The sequence below is a fragment of the Artemia sp. Qi Xiang Cuo genome, chromosome 6 (genome assembly GCF_049724085.1).
Source record: "Artemia sp. Qi Xiang Cuo chromosome 6, ASM4972408v1, whole genome shotgun sequence".
In the NCBI taxonomy this organism is placed as follows: Eukaryota; Metazoa; Arthropoda; class Branchiopoda; order Anostraca; family Artemiidae; genus Artemia; species Artemia sp. Qi Xiang Cuo.
This window is the reverse complement of record NC_142799.1, coordinates 17,966,889-17,993,481: the sequence shown is the minus strand read 5'-3', so window position 1 is coordinate 17,993,481 and position 26,593 is coordinate 17,966,889. Positions and strand designations below refer to the sequence as shown.

The 26,593-nt window shown below is 36.8% G+C and overlaps 1 protein-coding gene across 2 annotated transcripts in view; it reads right to left on the bottom strand.

The window, feature by feature from the left end:
• The window catches only part of LOC148950939 (uncharacterized), a 145,959-nt gene that overhangs the window by 80,747 nt on the left and 38,619 nt on the right, over window positions 1-26,593 (bottom strand). The window contains exons 1-3 of one of the 2 annotated variants that reach the window (XM_089090520.1): window positions 15,355-15,467; window positions 6,447-6,545; window positions 3,783-3,938 (exon numbers count right to left, since the gene is read on the bottom strand). In XM_089090520.1, coding sequence (XP_088946646.1) covers window positions 3,783-3,938; window positions 6,447-6,545; window positions 15,355-15,393 — 294 coding nt within the window. In that variant the 5' untranslated portion in view covers window positions 15,394-15,467. Of the gene's footprint in view, window positions 1-3,782; window positions 3,939-6,446; window positions 6,546-15,354; window positions 15,468-26,593 lie in introns of those variants that run through there. The other variant, XM_089090519.1, reaches the window with a different exon arrangement.

The following is a 26,593-nucleotide window of genomic DNA, read 5'->3' as shown; positions in this document are numbered from 1 at the left end:
AAACGTTCTTTGCAATAAATTCCTTTTGTAACTTAAATGGAGACAGGGCATTTATATAATAAAGCAGGAGGCATCTGAAGCAAGCTGGAATCACTTTGCTACTTCCCACGTAGCAAAATCGGCTTTTCTTCTTCAACTAATGTAATTCTTGAGGTAAATTTAATTTTCAAAGAAGTTAATCAAATTATCTGACATTATTTTTCTTTTTATTTACAATTGTCCTCCCCCTGAAAAGTGATAAAGGAAATTCATTTATGACATACAATTTAGTTTCTTTTTATGATACACTCTCTGCAAACACACTCTTTCGATGCCAAGACAATAGCGGTTGTCAGTAGACTGGATAACGAGTGTGTAAGCCTGCATTTAGTTATATAGAAACCATCTCGGTGGAGGCGGTAAAAAAACGATCGTTTATCTTATAGATCCTTTATTATAGTGACAGACGGCGGCTACATTGCTACCGGCAGCGTTAAATAAACCAATCTTTTTTTTCCACCGAATGTGTGCGTCACAATACCATCCTATTCACCTCTAAAGAACGATCGGTAAAAATCCCATCGGTAAAAAACGTCAATTGTGTTTCAGGCCAAAGATAGCCGATTGATTTTTTACGGTTTAAAAACTTAAATCAGAAAAGTTAGAGCCCCCCATCTTGACTTTTTTTTCGTAAACTATATTTTTGGCATCTTCTACGTCTACGACATCACGCTTCATGATCGTTCTTTACTAGGTTCCAGCTGCAATAGATAATCCAATCATTTTTGACTCTTAAAAAGGCACTAGAACTTTTGATTTGCAATTTAATGAGACCTCACACAAGTTACAACAGCCTCCGCTTCTATACGAAGTGGCCGGGAAAAAAGAAAACATATAGAGGCCTCATCGTCCTTTACTAAGAGCACCCAAGAAGACGCACTTTGACAACATTTCACATCACTATACGGTTTTGGGCTGGATTGCAAAGTATTTTGATGGGATAATAAAACGGTGCAGAAAATTGATTATGCAGATGTTCTCGGATTATTTGACAACACTGTAAAAGAGCACAACCCCATGCTTCGATAATACTATTTTTAAAAAAAAGCAGCAAATCTAAGAAAACCATAGATGTAAAACTGTCAAAATATTGGGAAACCATCCAGGTTGCTTCTTGCTCCTGTACGGGACCCTCGTCAATTATACAGGTTACTTAAGTAAACAACTTGAGTCATTACAGAAGAGCTATGCAAGGAATTCTGTGTAACGCTCATACAGGTTAAGAATTTACATTATCTACCTTACGGATACCGTCCTTTCACGAGCTTCACTTTAGTCTGTTAAAGTAATGTTGTTACTCGTTCGCAAATCCGTTTAGGCAACAGACGGAAAATGGGTTTGCGAAGAAGCACACGATTTCTTAGAAAGGTGCTAGAAATATTTGCGGAAAGACTCCAAACTTGGATTGAAGGGAAAAAGATTTGTACAAGGAGGATCTGAGTGACAGACCTTTGGAAAATAAAAGGGGAAGTAAAAAAATGCACTACAGTATGAACTAATCAGAAACTTTTATAAAATTAAAAAAGAGGCACATTGCATTAAAAAATACAGGAAACCACGAGGAAAAGCCTTGAGATTGGTAGGGGGCTTAGAAGCGCCCCCCCCCCCAGTTACACGTCTTACGTATAAAAGATAGGGAACGGTTGAGCTTTTAAACTGTCTTTGCTCTAAGTTCTTAATCAATGATATGGGAAAGAATGACATACAGTAGACTAATTGCTGTTTCTAATTTCCAATCCCAGTGTTACGTCTTGGAACTACAGCGAATAGTTTGGTAAAATTTATTATTTACCTTAATTTTTTTTAAACTAAAAAAATATAGAAGCATTGGCTTCATTACAATCCTCCCGAGACTAGAAAACTTCCGTTTTTATCAATTATGTATTCGTCCTCTAAAAACAAACTTTATATATATTTGTCATTTTTAATATAGAATTTCTCAATATATTCGCTACGCTGGAACGAAACTATCCTACCTCCAAATAAGCTCCGATTGAAACTATCATATGTCCAAAAATGAAAAAAATGGATTACTGGTCTATCTTGTGCAACATTTTATGCTGCATCCAAATTTGCAGTCACAATTGGCACCATGCCGCCATACGTCTTCCAAATCACATTTTTCTTTCTTGTCCTATGTATCAAAGTTGCTTTTATCACACCCTGAAACAATCATAAGCCCGTATTTGGACTTATTCTTTTTATGAGTAGGACATCCTTTTTTGGGGGGGGGGGGGTCAATGTAAAAGGATTTGACCTTTTCCCACATTTATATGACCATCAGAACCCATGTTTCGAAAATATTGTCGTCTCTGATAATTTGTTCAAACAACCTCTATGTCTTTGATTACGTCGTTTATGGTATGAGGGGGGTTCCCCCTCCTCAATACCTCACTCCTTACGATGTCATTTCACTTGTTGGCTTCCGAATTCAGGCAACTTGTTGGTCAACCAATATTTAATTTATTTTTTGCTATTCCAACTGTATGAGCTTACAAATTGGGTCACTCGCCTGACCCTCTAGGCGGGCGGGCGGGCCCAATTAGACTTTGGGCGCTTGTTTACCTGCAATTCCAGGCAATTTAAAGGTCATGTGTCAATTCTTAAAACTTGGTCAACCTGCATGAGACTTTAGGCCAGCGTCCCTTTCCAAAAGCCAATACATATGTATTTTCCCAAAAAGAGAGCCATAGTCACCCATCCCGCCGTTTACCCAAACACTTGGAAAACTGTAGGTCTCCGCGTTCGCCTGCAAGTCCAGGGGACTTATCGGGCATGTGTCAATCCTAAAATACGGCAGTCCGCCAGCGACTCTAAGCGGGCGAGCCTGTTAGGCATAGGTCACTTGTTCGGATGTGAGTCCAAGCAAATTCAGTCCACCGTTTTGCATACAAGTCCAGTGGACTCCGTCATGAGTCAACCCAAAAATCTTGATCATTCCCAATACAATTCCAGTAGGCTTTTCAATAGGCAAAGCTCATATAACGAGAAGAATCTTAGTTGCCCAATTGTTTTCAAAGTCGTCTGGAAATGATCAGTCATATATCTTTGAAAACCTTTTATTATGGGTCTCCAAATGCCTTCAAATGACTTATAAAAATTCATAGACTATTTGAATTACCTTTATTCCATGGCTTAGTTCTAACCTTAGTTCTAACCCAGTATAGAGGGATGGGTGACAGACTATCTACCAACTAGTGAAATGACATAATTTTTATACAATTCTGAAAAAGGCTTATGCCAGCTTTGCCTCTCACTCACACTATCTGTCTTGGGTTTTCTCCAATTAGCTATGGCTTGATGGCAACTTGATTTTAATTAAAAAATAAACCCACTCGGTCTCGGCCTTTGGTCTTGACAGAAGTTTGGTGTCTCCCGTATAACCTCTTTTTTGAAGTCTATAAGAAAAAATTTAAAATCTTGAAAAGCTCTCCTGAAAAGTAGCGTTTTTGGTCATAGAACAGTTTCAATCGGAGCACATTTGGAGGTAGGATAGTTTAATCCCAGTGTATAATGTGCCCCAAAGTTGATCAGGGGATGGAGGAATTGTGGATACTCCCTTTGCTCTTTTTATCCACTAAATAGACTTAAAATCTCTCAAAGTTTTAGACAAAGTCTTTGATATTAAATACTTCCTTTTGGATGATCACTCAAACAATGTTAAGCCACTCTTCTGGTCCTTTAATACCATTTATATTACGAGCGAATATTTAAAATGTGTCGGAAGGACAATGAATATTTACCTTGTCTTTTTCTTTGCTATATTTGACTGGTGTTTTAGAGGAACTAGACGCCGCAGCTGTACGAGCAGATGTATTTTGCACCGTTTCATAAATTTTTCCCGCTGATGTCAGAGGTGATTTTTTTGCACTTTTTGGATTGGTGAAAGATTCCGAGGCCTTAAAAAAGAAAAAAAAAATGAATAAGATTTTCATTTAAAAAATACACAGTAAAAATAATCTATTAAAGAGTCATTCATTAAAATTATCAGTAGGCTACATTGTTTATCCTTCAAATTTAACTATAGCAAAACTTCAATTTACTGCCAGACTTGATGAGGATGGGGCTACTGCCCCTGATGGCTACAATGTTTATCATCTATAACTAAGTTTTTGCTATAGCTAAATTTTACTTCGACAGCCGAACTTAATCATAATAGAGCTATTGCCCCTGATTGCAAAATTACTGGCACTCTAAAGCTAAGTTTTAAAACTATTAAGTTTCACTTCGTCGGTCAGACTTCATGAGATTGGGGATACCGCCCTTGATTGCTACATTCTTTATCCTCAAAGTTTTTAGAGATATCAGATTTAGCTTCGACTGTCAGATTTGATGAGAATAGTGCTAAGACCCACTTCCCCTTAAGCTACTGTCTCTGATCGCTACATTGTTTATCATCTAAAGCTACTTTTTGACAAGCATCAATTTCGCTTCGACATCCGAATTTGATAAGAGTGAACTCCTACCCCCTTAAGGCTATTCATCTTAATCTTTTACTCACTACTATTTTTACTATGTCAAAAATAGAGAAGAACAGCCGTAGTATAAGATTTTGTGATCTATAAGTAAATTTGATTAAAGTGTTTCAGTGGAAGGCCAAAATTAGATCCCACCAATAAAATTTTAGCAAAATTTTTGTCTTAAGTTTGAATAGTAAAACCGTAGCACTGTAGATAAATAACATACCAATTACTTGTAGAGGCAAAATTTGCATTAAAGGTTTTATTTTTTTTAAAAGGAAGTATTTGATTAAAGTGTTTCAGTGGATGGCCAAAATTAGATCTCACCAATAAAATTTTAGCAAAATTTTTGTCTTAAGTTTGAATAGTAATATACCTCGTACCTTCAGAAATGTACCTCGCTAATTAACTGACCATAGATTATAAGCCCTATAGAAGCTTATAGTGCCAAATGTTTTGGTATATCAAAGGTTGCCCAAAAGTTTTTTCCCCTTTCCTCAAAAAACAATTTTAACTTCCCTGTCCCTCCCAATTTTCCCTCCTCAAAAGGAATAGTGCTATTAAAAAAGACACTAGAAAATTCAATGTTCGATTGAATAAGCCAAATACCAAAATTCGGCAGCCAAACAAAGCAGCCAGCAAAACTGTTTTTTCTTGGGCCTTGTTTAGAACCATTTTTTTTTGGGGGGGGGGGGAGAAAATTATTCCTATGTTTGTAGCCTTTTAGTCCAAGAACTTAAATACACAAATTTTGGGCAAACTAGGAAAATAATTGTCGTTCTTTTTTCTTGGGGGGGGGGGGCACACCCTGGATTTTTTATACATTAAATACCCCTTGACCAAATGACACACGGCTAGGAGTTCTTTACTGATAAGATAGAAAGTTTTTCGATTCATTTCGACCACCTACTCCTTTAACAGCAAAATAATCAATCAGTCCTTTTGATTGATTGAATCAATAAATCAAATCCAAAGGAAAATAATCGGTCCTTTTGAACTAGAGAACGATCCTTGAAAGTTCCAATTCAATCACACACCCAAAATCAAATAATTCCCAACTTTTACCAGCATAAAACATATGTATAGATAATTAGCAATTTGCATTTTTAATGGATTCTTGCCCCAGGAGTTGTGGAGTCGTACGATCCCCGAAGGCATATTGGACCTTTCCATTATTTTGAATAAAATGGCTACTTCAGAAATTTTGATCAGGTGTCTGGTGGGAGAGGGGGGGAGAAGGGGGTCGAAGAACGAAAAAGGATAGGGCGGGGAGTCTGATTGCATTCCAATAAATTTTAACTCGTAAAAAAGGAACTAGAATTTTTATTTCTAATCAAACGAGACCCCTCCAAACGTCCTTGCCCAAAGAAGCGGTAAAAAATAGTGCTGCCTCTAGCAAGCGCATTAACATGTGTAGAACATAAGGCATCATACAGTTCAAAAATCATTTAGTTTTGTACAGTTAAAATCTTTGCTCAAACTGCATACGCGATAATCCCGCAAAAATAAAGAAGAATGGAAGACACAAGAGTCCACAAACCTAGGTAAGCAGGATTTGAGCATAGACTACAGGGTGGACTGTGAAAGAAGGCACGCCAGCAAAAACACGTTAAACATTAGAACTTATAATCTGAAAAAAAACTGCCACTTTTTTCGTTGAAACACTTTTTCAACTCACTGCTCCACTTTGGATGACTACAGAGTTATTTCATTCCCTACCCATCCCAAAATAGCAGCAAGCGACTATGAATCTGATCCCAACCAATAAAACAACAAATTGTATTTTGTATAATTACTAAGCAGTCTATGTTTGTTCGTATAATATCCCCCTCCTCCCGCAAAAAATATAACAAATAAACCATGCATAAGGCATCGAGAAATTTTGCAGTAAAGTAGAAAGGCAATAGTAAAATAGCAGCTTAATAAACACTGTTTAGTTAAACCTACCTTATGTCCTTTCATTTTTTCTTCTTTGTTTTTCCACTTCCTTAATTCCTCTTCATCGTCAGTAAGTACTGCTTCGTTGCTCTTTAAAATTTTCTTTCGCTACAAATAAATATTACCATCACACAACATTTAATTATCATCTTATCCCTTTCAATTTGACATCAGCCACAACATTCAAGAAGCAATTCAAGAAACAGAGAACTGATTTTTAAATTAACTTATCCATCTCGTTTCATGCCACAAGAGAATAGAGATTTCTGTTTCCGTTTACACTCTTTCAGAGACTAAGCAAATTAGTGCTACGCCCAATTAAATAGACAGTTATCGGATATAAAGGTAAATAACAAGGGTGAATAAACTCTAACAGTCTAACTCAGAAAAATTAAATGCTACTCAATCTTTGAATAACTCTTCTTTTTCCGTGAGCCTATTTGAAATAATCAATGGTACTTATGTATTATACCAAACACCGTCGAGAAGTTTGCTGAGCGCAAGATGACAAATCGGTTCCATAGCCACAAAGACAAATGACGGGTGACCGAATGAATTGAATTGTGAAATTTGGGCTATATATTAGAAAATTTGGGTGGGGGTGGGGAAAGGATACGTTATAAGCACATAAGGGTACTAATGTAGGTAATTTTCTCTTATAGCGATTCCACTCAAGAATTACGCTCTGCAAAACTCGAGAACAAACCTAGAACCGGTTTTTCATCTGTCTGTATTAAGAGATAAATAGCTTACGCTCAGTGAAAAACAAGTGGTGGGTGACAAAATACATTAGACTTACATAATTTGGGCTATATATTTGCGCATTAAGGTGGGAGGTGGAGGTAAAGTATTTGGACAGCATGAAGTTATAAAACAATTCTTACTTCCCAATATGCAACAGAATTGTAGCTGACACATTTTATATACAGACCGCTATACTTTACCCCCCCCCCCTAACGTGCAAATATATAGCCCAAATTTGTTTCTAAAGTATTATGTTTTCATAATGTTTTGGTTGTTTTTTTTTTATTAGGATTAACCTAACTTCATTTCTTGAGTGGGGTCACTATAACAGAAAAGTACCTTTATCTATTATAACAAACACACTCAAGAAGTGAAGTTAGGTTAATCATTCTGAAATATTTCAAAACATGATGAAAATATAATACTTTAATTCATATAATAATATAATTTGGACTATAAATTTGCACATTAAGGGGGAGAGGGGAAGGTAACCTTTCCTTAACTTACCAACACACACCCCCACCCCTAATGTGCAAATACACAGCCCATACTATACAAGTCCAATGCATTATGTCACCGTCATTTGCCTTTGTGGCTATGAAACCAGTTTTCTCATATCTTGCTCGACGGTGTTTGGGATAATACATAAGTAGCCTACCCAATCAATTTATTTTCATTAGTCGAATATACAGTAACTTCCCATTCCCAGAATAAATGAAATACGACACTTAGAATAATACTGCTAAGAAACAGCCCACACGGTCCCCTATGGACCCTCCCTAGTAGTGTAAATACTTGAATTGCTTTCTGTTCGATTATCAATGAAACAAAGAAGTTTATAAATCTGGACCGAATTACAACCTGATGAGGGGATTACCAATAATATTAGCTGCTGTATCAGATTTTATAAAATTTACAATGTTTTCTTTATGTCATTTTTTAATGTTGACAGTAAATATTTACCTATAATCAAATAAACTATGATTTGTCAAGGTTAGGATTTAATTTATTAATTGCACTAGACTGCGCTTTATGTGTGCTCTTGGAAACTTCTCTGGTAGTTTATATAAGACTCTCTGAGACCTTAAAGTACCAAGGACATCAAAACCCTCCACGGCCTATCTGAGATCCATTCATATCTGAACTTCTTGACTTGAGCCGAATTTTCAACCATTTGCAAAAAAAAGACCAAATATTTTAACCAATTCAAGTATAGAGGCTTGTTTTACTTTTATGCGAGTTTTTGGCATTTGAATAGGATTCGACCTCAAGAAGACACTAGAAAGTTGAATACAAAAGTATGATATATTCCATAGGCAATAAAACAATTGTGACGGATCAGATTATTTGAATGAGCTATACCCTTGAAATGAATAGAATATCTACTTAAAGCCCACAGGAAGAATCTTTAAAAAAAAATCTTTCATGGCTTCATTTATTTATTATGTATGCACAAATAAAATAAACTTTGATCATCGATCATCATAAAACACTTAAATGAAACACTACATTAACCTAATAATAGTAGGCTATTTAGTACTTGAAAAAACGGCCATTGCAAAAAAAAACCCTTAAGACTTGGAAAAACACTCAAATGAAGCATTACATTTACTTTATACTGAATTTTTTTTTTAGTTAACAAGATTTCCAGATACTTCACTATTCTTTTGTAATTTTTTAGTGGATATATACCTAGAAAGAATTAAATTCTGAATTTAAAACTGTAAAAATACTTTACTCCCCAGGTAAATAACCCCCCCCCCCCCGTCGAATAGAAGGCTTTCCAAAATTGAGAAATTTTATTTGAGTATTAATTTTTCTATTTCCGTAGGGGGAAGGAGGTTTGGTGCTTGTGTTTTATGGGCAACACACTCAAGTTTACGCTGTGTGAAACTCAAGAAGAAAACGGTTTCTTCGTTAGTTTTTTCAGCCTAGCGTGAGACAAGACAAAGACAAGTGATCAGAATATATGGGAAATATATAATTTGGGCTATATATTCACATATAAGGGGGGGGGAGGGAATGTATTTGGACAATTTGAAGTCAGAAAACAATAGTTTCAAGGTATGGCCACTAAAAAATTAGAGAAGAATAGCGAGATATCTGGAAATTGTGTTTGCTATATATATATATAAAAAAAAAAAAAAAAAAAAAAAAAAAAAAAAAAATCTGTATAGAGTGATTGTAATGTTTCATTTAAGTGGTTTTTCCAAGTGTTAAGTGTTTTGTTTTTGATTTTTTCATGACTGTTTTTCCAAGTATTAAGTACTATTATTAGATTAATGTAGTCTTTCATTTAAGTATTTTATGATGATCGCTGATAAAAATTTATGTTATTTGTGCCTTTCATTTATGTTATTTTACTATGTTCATGGCCGTATATTTGGATTTGAAATCCACTCCTCTATCTATCTATCTAATATGCAGAATAATTATACCAAACACATTTTTCATGCAGACCCGTTATAATTTATCCCCCCCCCCCAATCTGCACATCTATAGCCCAAATTTATTCCTAGAGTAACAAAGAAACTAACGAAAAAGCTGGTGAGTTCTCGAATTTTACACGGCGTAAACTTGAGTAAGTGGCGCATAATACACAAGTACCAAAATTTCTTCCCCTTACGGAAATAAAAAAAAGAAATTTCAAATATGGAAAGCCTTATTTTCCATGGGGGTATTTTCCGGGGAGGGGGGGTAAACACCTATAACCGTTGAAAACGCTTGGAACACGTAAGATGAAATAGTTTTAAAGTTTTGCTGAGTTGAACACATAGAACCTAAAAACAATTTTTGTCCAACCCGCTCAAAACACGCTTCAAACCCGCTGCCTGAAAACACAACTAAAGTTGGGCATGCTTTGTGGGAAACTTTCAGAAAGGTAGGACATAAAACTTAAATTTAGTACTCGACTTTTAATAGAAATTGACGCTGACCTTTAACTTATCTTGTATGTTAAAAAATCCACAGAAATAAACCAAAAATAATAAAGTTTTTATAAAAATTTTGCTTTCATAACAAAATATAGCAAGTTGTAATTATGAATTTTCATTCAAGTTCTAACTTAGCATGTATTTTAGCATTTTCTTTTTATGAGCGCAAGTATATTTCTCTGAAATCTAAGATGTCGTTAAGATTTAGGGAAATGGAAACTACCTGGGAGAGTGTGAAGAGGGAGGCTTTGAACAGGTTGGAGTGCAGGAGAAGCGTTCATAGCTGTTATGGCCTCAGGCGGCTTGGAGCTGCGGTGAGTTGTTAGTAGTAATAGTATATTTTAATTAAACCAAATATTACTGAGCTCAACATAGCTCTGAGCAATCTATTTCATCTGTAAATTTTGGGCTTAAATTTAAGTAAGAATTTTAGTCAAATATCTGAGAAATAAACCAAACGAAATGAAAAACATAAATGAAAAATGACTGGTGCGGTCATCGGTCTTACCTTTTTGCGGGTTGTGGGTTTTGTAGCTTATGCAGTAGAGCTAAGCTAAAAACGCTGTGTTTCACCTAAAAATACTGCGTGGAGGACACACCACAGCATGTTTTGAATGATATTGAACCTTTTCAGTAAAAAAGCAGTGGCGTCAATCGTGGAGGGGGAGGAAGGTTGAATGTGTCCCCTAGATTTCGAAAAATTCCTTTGGCGGGTATTTTCAAAGAAAAATATTGGTTTTGGGGATATCTTTATGGAAAAATATCTTTTTATTAGTATTTTTATTGAAAAATTATCAATTTGCCCCCCCCCTCCCCCGCCTAAAATACATTTTTCCCCTGCTAAGATTTTCGCGCATTAACGCAAACGGAAAAAAGTCTCGTTCGGCATCTTATTTTCAGGCTTTATACTTGTCATTAATTAAAAAAAATTTTTCCATAAAATAAGTTTTTCAAAGAAAAGTAAAGAGCTCCATTAAAGAAAAAATGAGCAAAAATAAAATCAAAGAATCTACCAAGCTCGAAACTACCACAAATTAGCATCGATAAATAAATGAACCCCAAAACGAACAGAAATTACAATAAATAACCGAGTCAAACTCAAAACGAGCAGAAATTAACATAATTTGGGCGCAAAACCACTATGCCTTCCTAAGGCCAGGACAAAATTTGCACTTTACTGAAAAAAATATAAATGTTTTTACATTTATAACTTTAATAAATCAAATAATTTTAACATTTTGATTACTAAATATCAGTATATATATATTAAACTGACAATGCACATTCATTTGTATTTTTTCAGTAAAGTGCAAATTTTGTTCTGGCCTTGGGAAAGCATAGGGGTTTTGCGCCCAACTTATGTTAATTCCTGCTCGTTTTGAGTTTGACTCGGTTATCTATTGTAATTTCTGTTCGTTTTGGGGTTCATTTATTTATTGATGCTGATTTGTGGTAGTTCCACGCTTGGTAGATTATTTTATTTTATTTTTGATGATTTTTTGTTTAATGGAGTTCTTTAATTTTCTTTGAAAAACTTATTTTGTGGAAAAAGTTTTTTCATTAATTTCTGTTGGTTTTATATTGACATAGTCTTTTCAGGGAAAAAGAAAATAATACTTTAAATCTTTTTGTTTTTTAAGACTTTATAGTTTGGCCTGCTATTTGTATGCTGGAGAAAAATTTTCAGCAATTTTTAACAACATACACCCTTTTAAAAATATGGACACAAACAGTACTGTTTAATTTAGTTTCATACCTCCTCTAGTTGACCTGAAATGGAAAACTTGGTACCAATTGCAAAAAAATATGTTTACTTTCTTTAATAGCTTTAATACACTTGCACTGTTTTGATTTATTGAAATATTAAGAGCAGAAGTAGCCTCGAAAGTTTGAACATAATACCCTCAGTCGTCCTTGGGATACTGCTGAGATGCCTTATTGGGAATTAGCATTATCACAGTGCATTGATTTAATCTTAAGGCAACATTTAGTTTTTAAACATAATGGGCCAATGGAAGGGTGGGAGTGGAAGGGGGATTAGTTTCTCTCAAACCCGTTTCGACTATTAAAAAGGTCATCAACCCTTTCTATTTTAAATCAAACGAGCCCCCTTTGAAGTTCCCACGACAACTCCTTCGATACGAAGAGCCCTGGTCTAAACAACAACAACAACAACAAATATTACTAATCACTTTCGACTATTAAAAAGGGCACTAGCCCTTTGAATTTCAAATCGAATGAGCCCTTTTCTGAAGTTTCTACGACAACGCCTACTATAAAACCTGATATGTCCCCAGGGCATAACTTAAAACCCTTTCCCTGAGGGCTGTGGCGGAGTATCCTCCTCAAAAACATATTTTCTATCTGTAAATCAACTACGCTGAACAAAATAGCTATCTCAAAATTGTTATGGGAGGTGTGGGGGGGACGGCGCGGCGTGGGGGGGGGCTAGTAGCCTTCCAATCACTTTCGACTATTAAAAAGGGCACTAGCCCTTTGAATTTCCAATCAAATTAGCCTTTTTTGAAGTTTCTACGACAACACCTTCTATAAAAACCTTATATGCCGCCAGGGCATAACTTAAAACCCTTGCCCTGAGGGTTGTGGGGAGTGTCCTTCTCAAAAACATATTTTCAATCTGGAAATCAACTAGCCTACGCTGAACAAAATGACTATCTCAAAATTCTGATTTTATGTCTTTGGGAGAATGAGGGACGTGGGGGGGGGCTAGGTGCCCTCCAATCACTTTCGACTATTAAAAAGGCCACTAGCCCTTTAAATTTCCAATCAAATGAGCCCCTTTTGAAGTTTCTATGACAACGCCTTCTATAAAAACTTTATATACCCCAGGACATAACTTAAAACCCTTACCCTGAGAGTTGTTGGGGAGTGTCCTCCTCAAAAACATATTTTCTATCTGGAAATCAACTACGCTGAACAAAATGGCTATCTCAAAACTTTGATTGGATGTGTTTAGGGGAATGATGGCCGTGAGGGGGGGGGGGCTAGTTGCCCTCCAATCACTTTCGACTATTAAAAAGGGCACTAGCCCTTCGAATTTCCAATCGAATGAGCCTGTTTTGAAGTTTCTACGACAACGCCTTCTATAAAAACCTTATATGCCCCCAGAGCATAACTTAAAACCCTTGTCCGGAGGGTTATGGGGGAGTGTCCTCCTCAAAAAAAAATTTTCTATCTGGAAATAAGCTACGCTGCCGAAATGCCTATCTAAAAATTTTGATTGGATGTGTATGGGGGAATGATGGGCGTGGGGGGGGGGCTAGTTACCCTTCAATCACTTTCGACTATTAAAAAGGGCACTACCCCTTTGAATTTCCAATCAAACGAGCCTGTTTTGAAGTTTCTACGACAACGCCTTCTATAAAATCCTTATATGTCTCCAGGGCATAACTTAAAACCCTTGCCCTGAGGGTTGTGGGGGAGTGTCCTCCTCAAAAACACATTTTCTATCTTGAAATGAACTACGCTGAACAAAATGGCTATCTCAAAATTTTGATTGGATGTATTTGGGGGAACGATGGGCGGGGGCGGGGGGGGGGCTAGTTGCCCTCCAATCACTTTCTACTATTAAAAAGGGCACTATCCGTTTGAATTTCCAATCGAATGAGCCTGTTTTGAAGTATCTATGACGAACCCTTCTGTATGAAGTGCCCTGCGTTAAAGAAAAAAAAAATAATAAACTGTACATTGTGTCAACATTGATCTTATATGCCCTCAGGGCATAACTTAGAATCCTTGCCCCGAGGGTTGTGAGGGATTGACCTCCTCAAAAATATATTTTGTATCTGGAAATCAACTACGATGAACAAAATGGTTTATCTCAAAATTTTGATTGGATGTGTTTGGTGGAATCATAGGCGTGGGGGGGGGGCTAGTTTCCCTCCAATCACTTTCGACTATTAAAAAGGGCGCTAGCCACTCCAATTTACAATCGAATAATCCCTTTTCGAAGTTTCTACGACAAATCCTTCGATACGAAGTTCCCGGGTATGGAAAAAAAAATTGTGCAAACAACTTTTTAAAACAAATTTTTGTTTTATTCTTTGAGTGACACTTAATTTCATTAATTGATTAACCTTCTGACAAAAAAAAATAATGTAAAATCACAATTAATTATGGAGTTTACTTCATAACAAAAAGAAGAAGAAACAGATCTCCTATATCTATACTGCAGGGTCATCACGAATGTGATGGCATCCAACTGAGGAGCAATACTCCCCAAAACTGTGTGTTAAACATGAACAACTTTCGGCAAATTTAACACAAACATCGTGTTCTTCAATCTTAGCTTCTGCACTGAACTTAACTACACTAATCACTGCGGGATCAAATGCCCAAATTTTCGATCTTATACGGGTTGTTTCGCTCTCTAATAAATTCCTAAATTTAGGCAAACTCCTTATGTTTTTTTTCCTAATAATATATTATTCTACTTTCTCCTAAAAACTTACATTTTTAGGTCTATGAAAAAAAGAAACGACGTAACTCAGCTTTTTAATTTCGAGATTTAAAAGTTTTATTTTCCAGATAAATCTGTGTCGACTAGTTTTCATTTCATGGATGTCTGAAATATATTGCGTAGATAATTTCGGAGACCACACTGCCTTTCCACGACGATACAATAAAAGTTCAAAATAGGGATAAAATCCTTTTTAATAGACAGTGTATAGAAATTCACAAGAATACCAGATATTTCGGTCACATATACAGTGACCGTCATCAGTAGTAAAAACCGTCATCAGAGTTTTACTACTGATTACGGTCACTGTACATGTGACCGAAATATCTGCTATTTTTGTGAATTTCTATACACTGTCTATTAAAAAGGATTTTATCCCTATTTTAAACTTTTATTTTATTGAAATATATCAAATAAATATAAATAATACCTATGGTGCCGCCCCTCCCCCCATAGCAAAGAATCAAATGAGGAAATGAGTAATTACCGAGCAACGCGTTTGATAATGTCTCACGGAGAAATACTAGCAAGCTGTGCTTCACGTTGGCTGTGGCATTAGAAAATTTCAGAAATAATTCATTTGTTCAAAGTGCAACATGAAAATGGATACAGTGAAAACAGCTTTATATGAATCTCTTTATCCACTAAATGTCTGTTTTTAGCATATCCGAGTATCGGCTGAATAGTCACAGGTCTGACATAGAGACAGCGTTACACGATCAATCCTGCGCTAGCAATATAATATGACTAGGACCCTTACTACTTTAAACCAAGTTTGGTTGCGATAAACCAATCCCATCTACCAGACAAAACAACAGAAGTCGATGAGGAAATTTGTGAAGACAGTGAATAACACAGTGAATAAAACCTAAGCGGATATTTTGATTATACATGCAACAGCGCTCATCAGCGAAATACAATATAAAACCAATAAAAAGAAAACAACTTACTCAAAAAATCTCATTAATGATATAAAATTTTAAAACTAAAATCACAAATCAATTTTGGAATAGTCTCAGCTTCCTCGCCTCACAAAGTTTCGTACAAAACTTCTATTAAAAAAACAAAAAAAAAAAAAAAAAAACAAGAGAAGATAATCTGTTTATCCAATTAGGTTGTATTAAAAGGTACCAAAGATAAAAAAAAAAGGTTTGCTATACCAAAGAAAAATCTAACCATATAAAATAATAAGTTTATTTGTTTTTTAACTTTTTTTTGTTCCTATTACTTTAATAATTAATTAGATACATTATAATAGTTTTTTACTTTATTAAATAAAAATTTACTAAAGGCTACCTACGACTCAAAAATTGTAACTCTAAGCGTGTACAAAGATAAAAAAAAAAGGTTTTAAATACAAAAGACCCAATAACAACAAAAAAACAAAACGAGACGGATGAGTTAAAATAGGTGTAGGATAGAACAGGAATTATTAAGGCGCTTCAGAATAAACGGGATGAAATTTTTCCGGAACCTCTCAGCAACGGCATGGATCGGAGAATACGCTGGGATTGCCAATGAGGCTTAGCGGGGGAGTCGGGGTCTAATGGGGTCGTAAAAAATCGGGGAGGATCTCCTCAGTATGGGGATTAGAAATTGCAGATTTTGCAAAACGCAAACAAATTTGTTCCCTCTTTTCCTTTAACGTGGTAATGGGTGTGGATTTAAGGAGTAAGAGATTTTCCTCTCTTTGTAGATGATCCTGAGCAAACGGTTTGGGACCGACTCAATTTTATCGCTAACTTCACTTTAAAGTTGCGAATGCCAGACCAGACATGCATATTCCAATAGCGGCCTGACAAATGACCAATAAACATCGAGGGAATGCATCTTAGGGCAATTAAATTTATTTATAATTTGAAAAGTGAAACATTTGCTTGTTTAACAGTATTTGAAACATGCATGTCCAAATTAAGATTATTTGAATTTGTGACATCAAGGAGTTTAACGTGTTTCACTGGCATTTCGGGTGGGATAGGGTCTAGGAAAACGGGAGTGGATTTCTAGAAATTTATCGTCATTATATTTTATTTACCAAAATTTACTTTCATATTTAGATTCTTAGCTTCATCCGAAATACGGGTTAGGATTTCGAGGGGTTACTTTTAATATTCCTGTGACATACGTCAAGGATCGACAAGTCATCCACGTACTTCCACCTATGGGGGAATTCCTTACCAATATTGTTAATCATAACTCGAAATAAGAGTGGTTCCAAAAAGGTTCCTTGAGAAATTCCACAGTAAATAGGGAGGGGGTTAGAGAAAGTATTTTTGTATTTTAAAACTTGAGATCTATTTAGAAGAAAGATTATAACAATATTTACTAAGAGAGGATCAAGCACAAAGTTAACCAGTAGCGAACGAATTAGGGTGCTGTAGTCAACCAAGTCAAAAGTTTTTTGGATATCAACTAAGACAAAGTTTAGCCAAACATTTAACTTCTCAAGATTATTTACGATGGCATGTACCAAGTGCAAAAGGTAATGGGTGGTGGATATCTACCAAATGTCCAGATAACAAGAACTCGGGATCCCTTCTCATTCCTTAGAAGTTAGATTGCATCCAAATACTGCTCGCCCGTTAGCCATAGATATGGGATCACGTTGGATCTAAAAAATGCCGAAGAAATACAGTAGCTCTTACTTCTGAGGTTGGAGTCTAATATCCCTTACTGGTAAATGGCCTAAAGACTGGAATTTAAGGATCCCATTTCCTTATCCCTCGGAGTTCATACCGAGTTCTGATCCCCACAAGAAATAACTAGGACATAAGGTCTTACTCTACACAAGCTACTGGTAGCACTGAAACTCAGAAATCTCTTCTGGTCGATGTCCCAATAACAACCATTTAAGGACCTACTCAGCACACCCCTGCAAAGGTCATATTGTAACAGAAGCGTTCAAAGGGCAAAAACAGGGGACTAGCTCTTACTGTTTGCCAAGTCTAGGGGGATCCAGCACCCTCATGTAGTTGTCGCGAAGGCAAGAATTTAAGGGTACCGTTTATCTGCTTTCCATAAAGGCTGGACTGGGACCAGCGATCCAAGAGGTACATTTATAAACCAACTTCTTACTCCCCACTAGGTTGGGTTGACATCTAACGATGCCTTCTGAAATATTCCGAGTAACTAAAATTTACGTCCTCCCTCCATAAAGATTGGATCTATTTTTTTCTAATTAGTTCCCAGGGTCTCAGGAGGTCAATTTTTAGCCTCAGGTATCAAAGTGGTGAATAACATTGTAACAAAAGTCTGCAGTACCTGCTATTGAAAAAAAGAAATCACACACAGGAATCATACTTCCAAGGAAAGAGAAAAGATCGTTAGAATTTACAAGACATTAATTATCTTATGTATCAGAGGGGTTGCTGCCCCCTCAGCAAGCTCCCCCTTTCCCTCTTTACAATGAGGTTAGAAAGTTGATTTTACTACAAGAATGTACAGATGGAACAAATATAGCTAATTGGTTTTTACAAATGTATTATTTAGCATTCGCTTTTCAGAAGATTCGAATCGAAAATTCTTACAGTCTAATTAAATTCCACCTCAATCGATTAAGATTCCATACACATAAATATATACTACTATTATTTGAAAAAAAACTACGTTTTCTAAAGAGTTAAAGAGGCTGAGTTACAAGGTCGAACCTTAAAACGTACAGGGATTAGGAGGCACAGTTGGGGGCTGCCGCCCCCAAACCCCCGCTTTCGCAGCCTTTAAATAAAAAAAAGTTTTTTAAACTGAAAGTAAGGAGCGACATTAAATCTTAAAACGAACAGAAATTATTCCGTATATGAAAGAGGCTGTGCCCTCCTCAACGCCTCGCTCTTTACGCTAAAGTTTGACTTTCTCACAACTCTTTTTTTAAACAATAAAAACTTTAGCGTAAAGAGCGAGGCGTTGAGGAGGGCACAGCCTCTTTCATATACGGAATAATTTCTGTTCGTTTTAAGATTTAATGTCGCTCCTTACTTTCAGTTTAAAAAACTTTTTTTTATTTAAAGGCTGCGAAAGCGGGGGTTTGGGGGCGGCAGCTCCCCAACTGTGCCTCCTAATCCCTGTACGTTTTAAGGTTCGACCTTGTAACTCAGCCTCTTTAACTCTTTAGAAAACGTAGTTTTTTTCAAATAATTTCTGCACGTTTTTGTACAGTTTATTACTTATTATTGCTTGACTAACTGTTAGCTGATCGTGTCAGGAGTTGAAGTTGGGGGGCTGCCGCCCCCAAACCCCCCGCTCTTGAACATTCTTGTGTTAAGGCTTTTAATTCCTGAATACTCAAATCACGTCGTACAGGGTGCCTCCTAATCCCTGTACGTTTTAAGGTTCGAACTTGTGACTCAGCCTCTTTAACAGCCCCCCCAACTGTGCCTCCTAATCCCTGTACGTTTTAAGGGTTGACCTTGTAACTCAGCCTCTTTAACTCTTTATAAAACGTAGTTTTTTTCAAATAATACAAATAAACAGGTTAGACAAGCTTTGTTATGAAAATTTACGCGCAGATATTTTCATAAAAAAGCATGTCTAACCTGTTTATCTGTATTATTTGAAAAAAACTAAGGTTTTTCGTAAATGTATATTCGGGGGATAATTTTTTCGTTATGAAAATATCAAAAGGCACTAACATGTCGAATTCTGCTTCGAATGAGTCCTCATTCAACCGGTTCCGGTGCCAACTGTGGCCTGTAGGCGTGGCTAAGAAAAAAAAAAGAAATGAATTTTAAGTGGCTATATTTGGTTTTTTGAAAACAGGGAAGGAGTGATCGGATTGAGCTGAAATTTCGAGGATAAGCTCCCGGGCCCTAGGAAAGCTTAAACTCTAAATTTCAGCCCAATCGGACAACGTTACAGGGGGGCTGTGGTGGGAGGGTCCAAACTTCCGGCCCAGTTTACCCCATGAAGATAAAGTCGGAGGAGGATGAAATTTTGCAAGTTTCTTAGTTTGAGCTTGGGCTACAAAATGCGATTACCGCCGTCTCTCTGCGACCTCTAGGACCTGAAATCGCTTAACATTGTGGTGGGTCGCCTCTTTATAGAGGCACAAGTGTGCCTCCTTGATAGACCGTTGGGAAGGCAAGCAGCGTCGTCAATAGTGGGAGAGACTAGACTCCCTCCTCCAAGAATTTGAAAAAAAAATCTAGTTTGGTATTTTTATATAAAAAGTCTCTTTTGTATCTTCATTGAAAAAATCGAAATTTCCCTTTTCCCTAGAATTTGAAAAATACCTTGCCTCCTCTTTATATTTTCGTTAGTAGACGCCACTAGAGGCAAGGTCAAGAAAGTAGGGCGAATAAAAATAGGTAGACGTCCACTGTCAAAGCAATTTGATTATAAAATAAACTTTTTCAGCATACGCCTATTGTGTCAAAGCATTGGTTCTTGAAGAATTGAGAAAAAAGGGTCGAACTTTATCGTAAAGAACAGGACTGGAAAGGGACAACAGCCTATCTGGTATACAAGTACCTTCTGTTCGTTTACACCAAAGAGTATGGGCAACTTATAAGAGTGGAAACAGTTTTAGTATATATATATATATATATATATATATATATATATATATATATATATATATATATATATATATATATATATATATATATATATATATATATATATATATATATATATATATATATATATATATATATATATATATATATATATATATATATATATAAAAACATGATTGACATTTTTTCAAGCTTCGTAATTTTTTTTTTTTTTTTTTACAGGACCTGAGCTCATTAGACCTATAAACTAATTTTGCCTTATTATTATACTGAAAAAGGAGACGCCCAATCTTAGATGGTGTTGGTGTTTTTTGTCAATAGTAACACCAGTTTCCACTACTGTAAGTTACCCATACTCTTGGGATTGGACTTTAATTTGAATTTTTTTTTGTTTTGCTTAGATAAATTCGTCTTATTTTAATTACTTATTTAAGTACTAAATGGGTTTTTTTTTTCAGAAAAATTGTTGTAAATTTCGAAAACTAAAGGAAATCAATCTCACAGCCTTCATAAAGGAGAAAATCTAAAATTTGTATCTCTTATCACTTCCGAGCAACAGAGTTCTGATCATGAGAAAAACAAATCTACAAAAGCAATAGTATTGCACCAAAACACAATAAGGAAGAAACTATGTCTCCCACGCAAACAGTGGCAAGAGAAATCAACGTGTCCAAAAATAGTGACGATTTTTTCTTCCTTATGCAGAGAGCGGAAAGAACCAAGAAGTTTGAAAAGAAGTGGAAGTGAAAACTTGAAGTACTAAGGAGGCTAAAATTTAATGGGATCTTGATTTATCTAAAATTCGAAAATTAAATCTTTAAATTATTTAAGCGGAAACTAGTACAAGTAGGGCCCCGCCGATATATCGGCCGGCCGAGCTAAGGGTCCTGGCGCCAGATTTCCTCAGGTAATTTTTCTTTGTCCAGTCTTAGTGGGCGGAGCCACTAGCGAAGTCTGATCATGGTGAAGAGAGCAGCAGAGGTGAGTCAAATAAAGTCAAAGTATATTTGTTTTCAATACTTGTCATTACACAAGTGAAGCAGTAATGTTTGAAATGTATGGTGAGTTCAAGAACGTAAAACTTCTGCCAAAACAACTAAAATGAATACAATAAACCATGCATTTCTGTTGAATGAACTTTCACTCGCGTTTGTGAAAGATCCAAGAATCAATCGATTAAAACCATGATATCCAGTCAGGGGCGCAGCTAGGGTGGACGGAGTTCAAAAATGCCAGCACCACGTGCCAACACCTTGAAAAATTTACTTATTTACGTTTGAAATTTAGCTTATATGTCTACATTTGTCAGCATACTGGACAATTTTGTCGACACATTGATTAAATCTCTACTCCTAACTTAATACCCTAGCTGTACCCCTGTATTCAAACGAAGGAGAGTAGACACAGCAAGTTTGATTGACTGCCTGTTTGATAACATGGTTGCAGCTTCAACAAGTGAGGAAGAAGAGTAAGCAGATAAAGTTGATAAGCAACTGGAAAGGTGCATGAGTGAGGCTTTCACTGACTGAAAAAAGGCTGTCCGTTACAGTGGTAGCGGAATAACAGCAGTCGTTTTAACTCGCGCAACTTGATCGGGAGTATCTCTGCTGTCCGCCCTCTTCTGCCTCAAGCGAAAGAGTTTTCAGCACAGTTGGGAACATTTATAACGTTCTGAAATGCTCTGAAATGAGACCTTCGTTTGTCATTTATCAGAGGCAACGCTCTAGCGTTGCCTATAGCAAAGGCCATACGGCTCCAATGTTTTATTATTATTATTATTTTTTTCCCTCAGAGGCATTTCATATGGAAGGGGTCGTCGTATAAACTTCAAAGGGGGCTCATTCGATTGGAAATCGATAGTTCTAGTGCCCTTTTTAAGGGTCAAAAGTGATTGGAAGGCAACTAACACCCCTTCCAAGGCCCACCATTTCCCTAAACACATCCAATTCAAAATTTTGAGATGGAATTTTGTTCAACGTAGTTGATTTCCAGATAGAAATTATATTTTGAGGACCCCCCCCCCACAACCCTCAGGACAATGGTTGTAAGTTATGCCCTAGGGGCATATAAGGTTTTTATAGGAAGCGTTGACGTAGAAACTTCAAAAAAAGGCTCATTCGATTGGAAATTTAAATGGTTAGTGCCTTTTTAATAGTCGAAAGTGATTGGAAGACAACTAACACCCCTTCTATGCCCACGATTTCCCCAAACACATCCAATCAAAATTTTGAGATAACCATTTTCTTCAACGTAGTTGAAGGTTCTGGAAATGATATCTTTGAGCAGGACACTCCCCCCACAGTCTTCAGGGCAAGGGTTATAAATTATGCCCAGGGTCCATATATGGTTCTTATGGAAGGAATGCTCGTATAAACTTCAGAGAAGGTTCATTTGATTGTAAATTGAAAGTTATAGTTCACGTTTTAAGCGTCAAAAGAAATCGGATGGTAACCAGCCCCCCCCCCCCCGCCCTTTTTCCCAAAATTAAGCCGATAAAATTTTGAAATAGCCATTTTGTTAAAAAATAGTTCAATGATCACACAACAAAAACCCCGGTGTCGACACAACCCCCAAGGGCCCGGGGGCAGGCGTTGTAAGCTGTACCCTAGGGGCATAAATAGTTCTTATGGAAGGAATCTTCGTATAAACTTCAGATAGGGCTTATTTGACCGGTAATTGAAAGTTCTAGTTCCCTTTTTAAGAGTCAAAAGATATCGGAGGGTAACCCCCCCCCCACACCCGTTTTTCCCAAATGCATCCAATAAAAATTTTGAGATAGCCATTTTGTTAAAAATAGTTCAAAGATCATAAAAAAACTCCGGTGCTGACACAACCCCCCCGGGCCCTGGGGCAGGCGTTGTAAGTTATGCCCTGAGGGCATATATGGTTCTTATGGAAAGGAGGCTCCTGAAAACTTCAAAGAGGGCTCATTTGATTGGAAATTGAAAGTTCTATTTCACAAGAGTCAAAAGAGATCAGAGGGCACCTAAAACCACCCCACCTCCACGCCCTTTTTTCCCTCAAACCCATCCGATAAGAACTTTGATAGCCATTTTTTTTAAATAGTTCAAAGACCATGTAATAAAAACTCCGGGTCGACACAGCCCCCCGGGCCTGAGGGCAGGCGTTGTAAGTTATGCCCTGGGGGAATATATAGCTCTTATGGAGCGGATGGTCTTAAAAACTTCAAAGAGGGCTCATTTGATTGGAAACTGAAAGTTCTGGTTCAGTTTTTGAGAGTCAAAAGAGATAGGATGGCAACTAGCCCTCAACCCCCAACGCCCCTTTTTCTCCAAATGTATCCGATAAAAAATTTTGAGATAGCCATTTCGTTAAAAATTGTTCAAAAGTCAAATAACAAAAACTCGGGTGGCGACAAACCCCCCAGGGCCCGAGGGTAGAAGGTGTAAACTATGCTCTGAGGGATATATGGTTCTTATGAAAGGGATGCTTGTATAAACTTCAGAGAGGGCTCATTTGATTGGAAATTGAAAGTTCGTGTTCACCTTTTAAGAGTAAAAAGAGATCCGAAGGCAACTAGAAGCCCCCCCCCCCACGCCTTCTTTTTCCAAACCCTTCTGATGAAAATTTTGATATAAACATTTTGTTAAAAATACTTCAAAGGTCAGATAAGAAAAACTCCGGTGTCAATACAACCCCCAGGGGCCGGAGGAAGGCGTTGTAAGTTATGCCCTAAAGGCATGCATGGTTCTTATGAAAGGGATGCTCGTATAAACTTCATAGAGGGCTCATTTGATTGGAAATGGGCTTACAATGGCCATTTTTTGAAAAATAGTTCAAAGGTCAGATAACAAACACTCCGGTGTCGACACAACCCCCCAAAGCCCGGGGGACAGGCGTTGTAAGTTATGTCCTGGGGCGTTATATGGTTCTTATGAAAGGGATGCTCGAATAAACTATCACGGTTCTAGTTCATTTTCTCATATTAAAACTAGATCGGAGGGCAACTAACCCCCCCCCCCCTCAACGCCTTTTTCTTCCCCAAAGCCATCCGATAAAAATTTTGAGGTGGCCATTTTGCTAAAAAAAAAAGTTTCAAACATCAGATATTAAAACTCTGGGCTCGATAAAACCCCCCAGGGCCCGGGGATAGGCGTTGTAAGTTATGCCCTGGGTGCATATATGGTTCTTATAGAAGAGATACTCGTATAAACTTCATAGAGGGCTCATTTGATTGAAAATAGAAAGTTCTAGTTCACAATTAAAGAGTCAAAAGAAATTGAAGGGCAATTAGCCCCCCACGCCGTTTTTTCCCCTAACCCATCCGATAAAATTTTGAGATGGCCATTTTGTTTAAAATAGTTCTAACATCAGCTGATAAAAACTCCGAAGTGGACAAACACCCAATTTTTTTTTGCTTTGATACAGTTACTTTGATACTTTGAAGAACAGTTGATTTTGAACAAAAAGTTTGATTTTGAAATAAGGTATTTTGAAAAACTTGAAACTTTTTGCAATCAAAAACGAACAAAAATTATTTAAAAGAAAAACTTCGCTTCCTTGTCAATACCTCGCTCTTTACGCTAAAGTTTTTTCAGTACTTTCAAAAGAGCTATATATTCTAATTAAACGGCCTTTTAGTCCAGTAAATCTACGGAAAAATCGACGATCTGGGACAAAATTGCAATATAAATGATTTTTACACAATTTTGTAGAGAGAAAAATTCTGTACAACATACCAAAAGCCCCCAAAAATATCCATGGCGGAACAGGTCGAAAAACGGGGGGAGGGGAAGGGGATAATCCTGGGGAAAACTCGAAAATCTACAACCGGTAGTTTTTGATGCTGAGAATGGCATTCTTGATGCTCTTGGGTCCAAGAAGATCGAATATGAGTTTTTTTTAATGCTATGTAAGAAGTCGTTTCCCCGTTTCCCCACTTACAGGGGGGAAAGAGGGGGAAACATAGATCCTGTACAGCAGTTGTTTTCTAGGGTTTCCCAGTGCGAGAAGAATGAATATGTTACTTAGATTGCTCTGTCATTAGCCTTTTCCCCCGTTTCCCAGTTACAAGGGAAAAAGAGGGGGAAATCAAGATATCCTTTAAAGGGAAAAGAATAGTCAGACGGCTCTACAGAATATGGAGGGAAGACAAAGGTCTATCAACTAGGTTTTAAAACCCTCTAACACCGTTTTTACGAAGGCTTAATATCCTATTCCCTGGTGCTTCTCTTTTCCTGTTTGCTGGAGATTCACTACCTACTGGTAGGTCCAATTGGTCAAGCAATAATGCAGGCTTGCCGTCCCCGATCTTTGCTCACTCCTTTACAAGTACACCTTGGAGTCCAGCTATAACCGGAATCTGGTTCACGTTTTCTCATCGACCAGATGAATAGGCTAGGTTTTTCTACTTCTTACTCCGAAGTCCTTCAATTCGAAAGTTCTGCTGCAGTAACTCATGGTACAGAATTTCCAAGGATGACTTCTAAAACTTTCACCCAGTTCATTGGCAACAATGTCGACCACGACATTTGCACTATCGACAGAAAAGGTACTTTCCATGGGATGGCCATGCAAGCTGCTGCCACACCAAGGCTACCCAAATTTCCAATCATAATCCAAAGAACAGTTGTAAGCCTTGAAGTACACCAGCAGGTTGAACAAGTGTCTTCCTTCTTCTACAACAGAAGACAACAGGAGACAACAGTCTTGTGTACATATGTTTTTGGAAGTATTTTTTGCTGATTTTTCGCCCATATTTATTTTTTCTATTTGGGACCTACTATTACCGAACATTTCATAACTGCATTTGAAGGTCTTTTTCATTAAAACTGGATTCCCAATTGTCCCTAATTTTTGGATATACTATCTTTATATGTCAGCAATAATTGTATATGTATGTATATTCTCAAAAACGGCTCCATATTTTTTCGGGAAAAATAGTATCTTGGTATATTCTTGTATAAAAAAAAAACGATCTAGATAGGTCAGAAGTCTGAGAATACATTATACAAGCATTTCTTATGACATCACATAAGTATTTTCTTATATGATGTAAGACACAGCATAAATAATATTGCTGGGTTTCTAATGCACAAGTAATTTTTAAATTATAATTACTATTTAAAGCCCCCAACACGAAATTTTGTTGTTGCAGTTACTATGCATAATGATTCCGTATAACTAACACCTGAATCATCGAAGGTCATAAAATAGGAAATTCGACAACCAGGACCATCAATTGCGACAGCATCAATACGGTCAGCTAAAGCAAAGGCCATTACTAAATTGTCTGAAGTAATAAAAATCCAAAAACGTGGCAAAAATGAAAACGAAGAGCAAAGACACGGGCGTTTAGAAGATACGCGAAAACGACACTTGAGCGTGTTAAAGATGAAAATGAAGAGCAAAGACACACGGTTAGAAGACATACGACACCGAACAAGTGAGGTAGTCGAAAATAAAAATTTAGAGCAGCGAGTCAATGAAAATCAACCTGGACAGAGAGAATAAAAAACTGTCAAAATT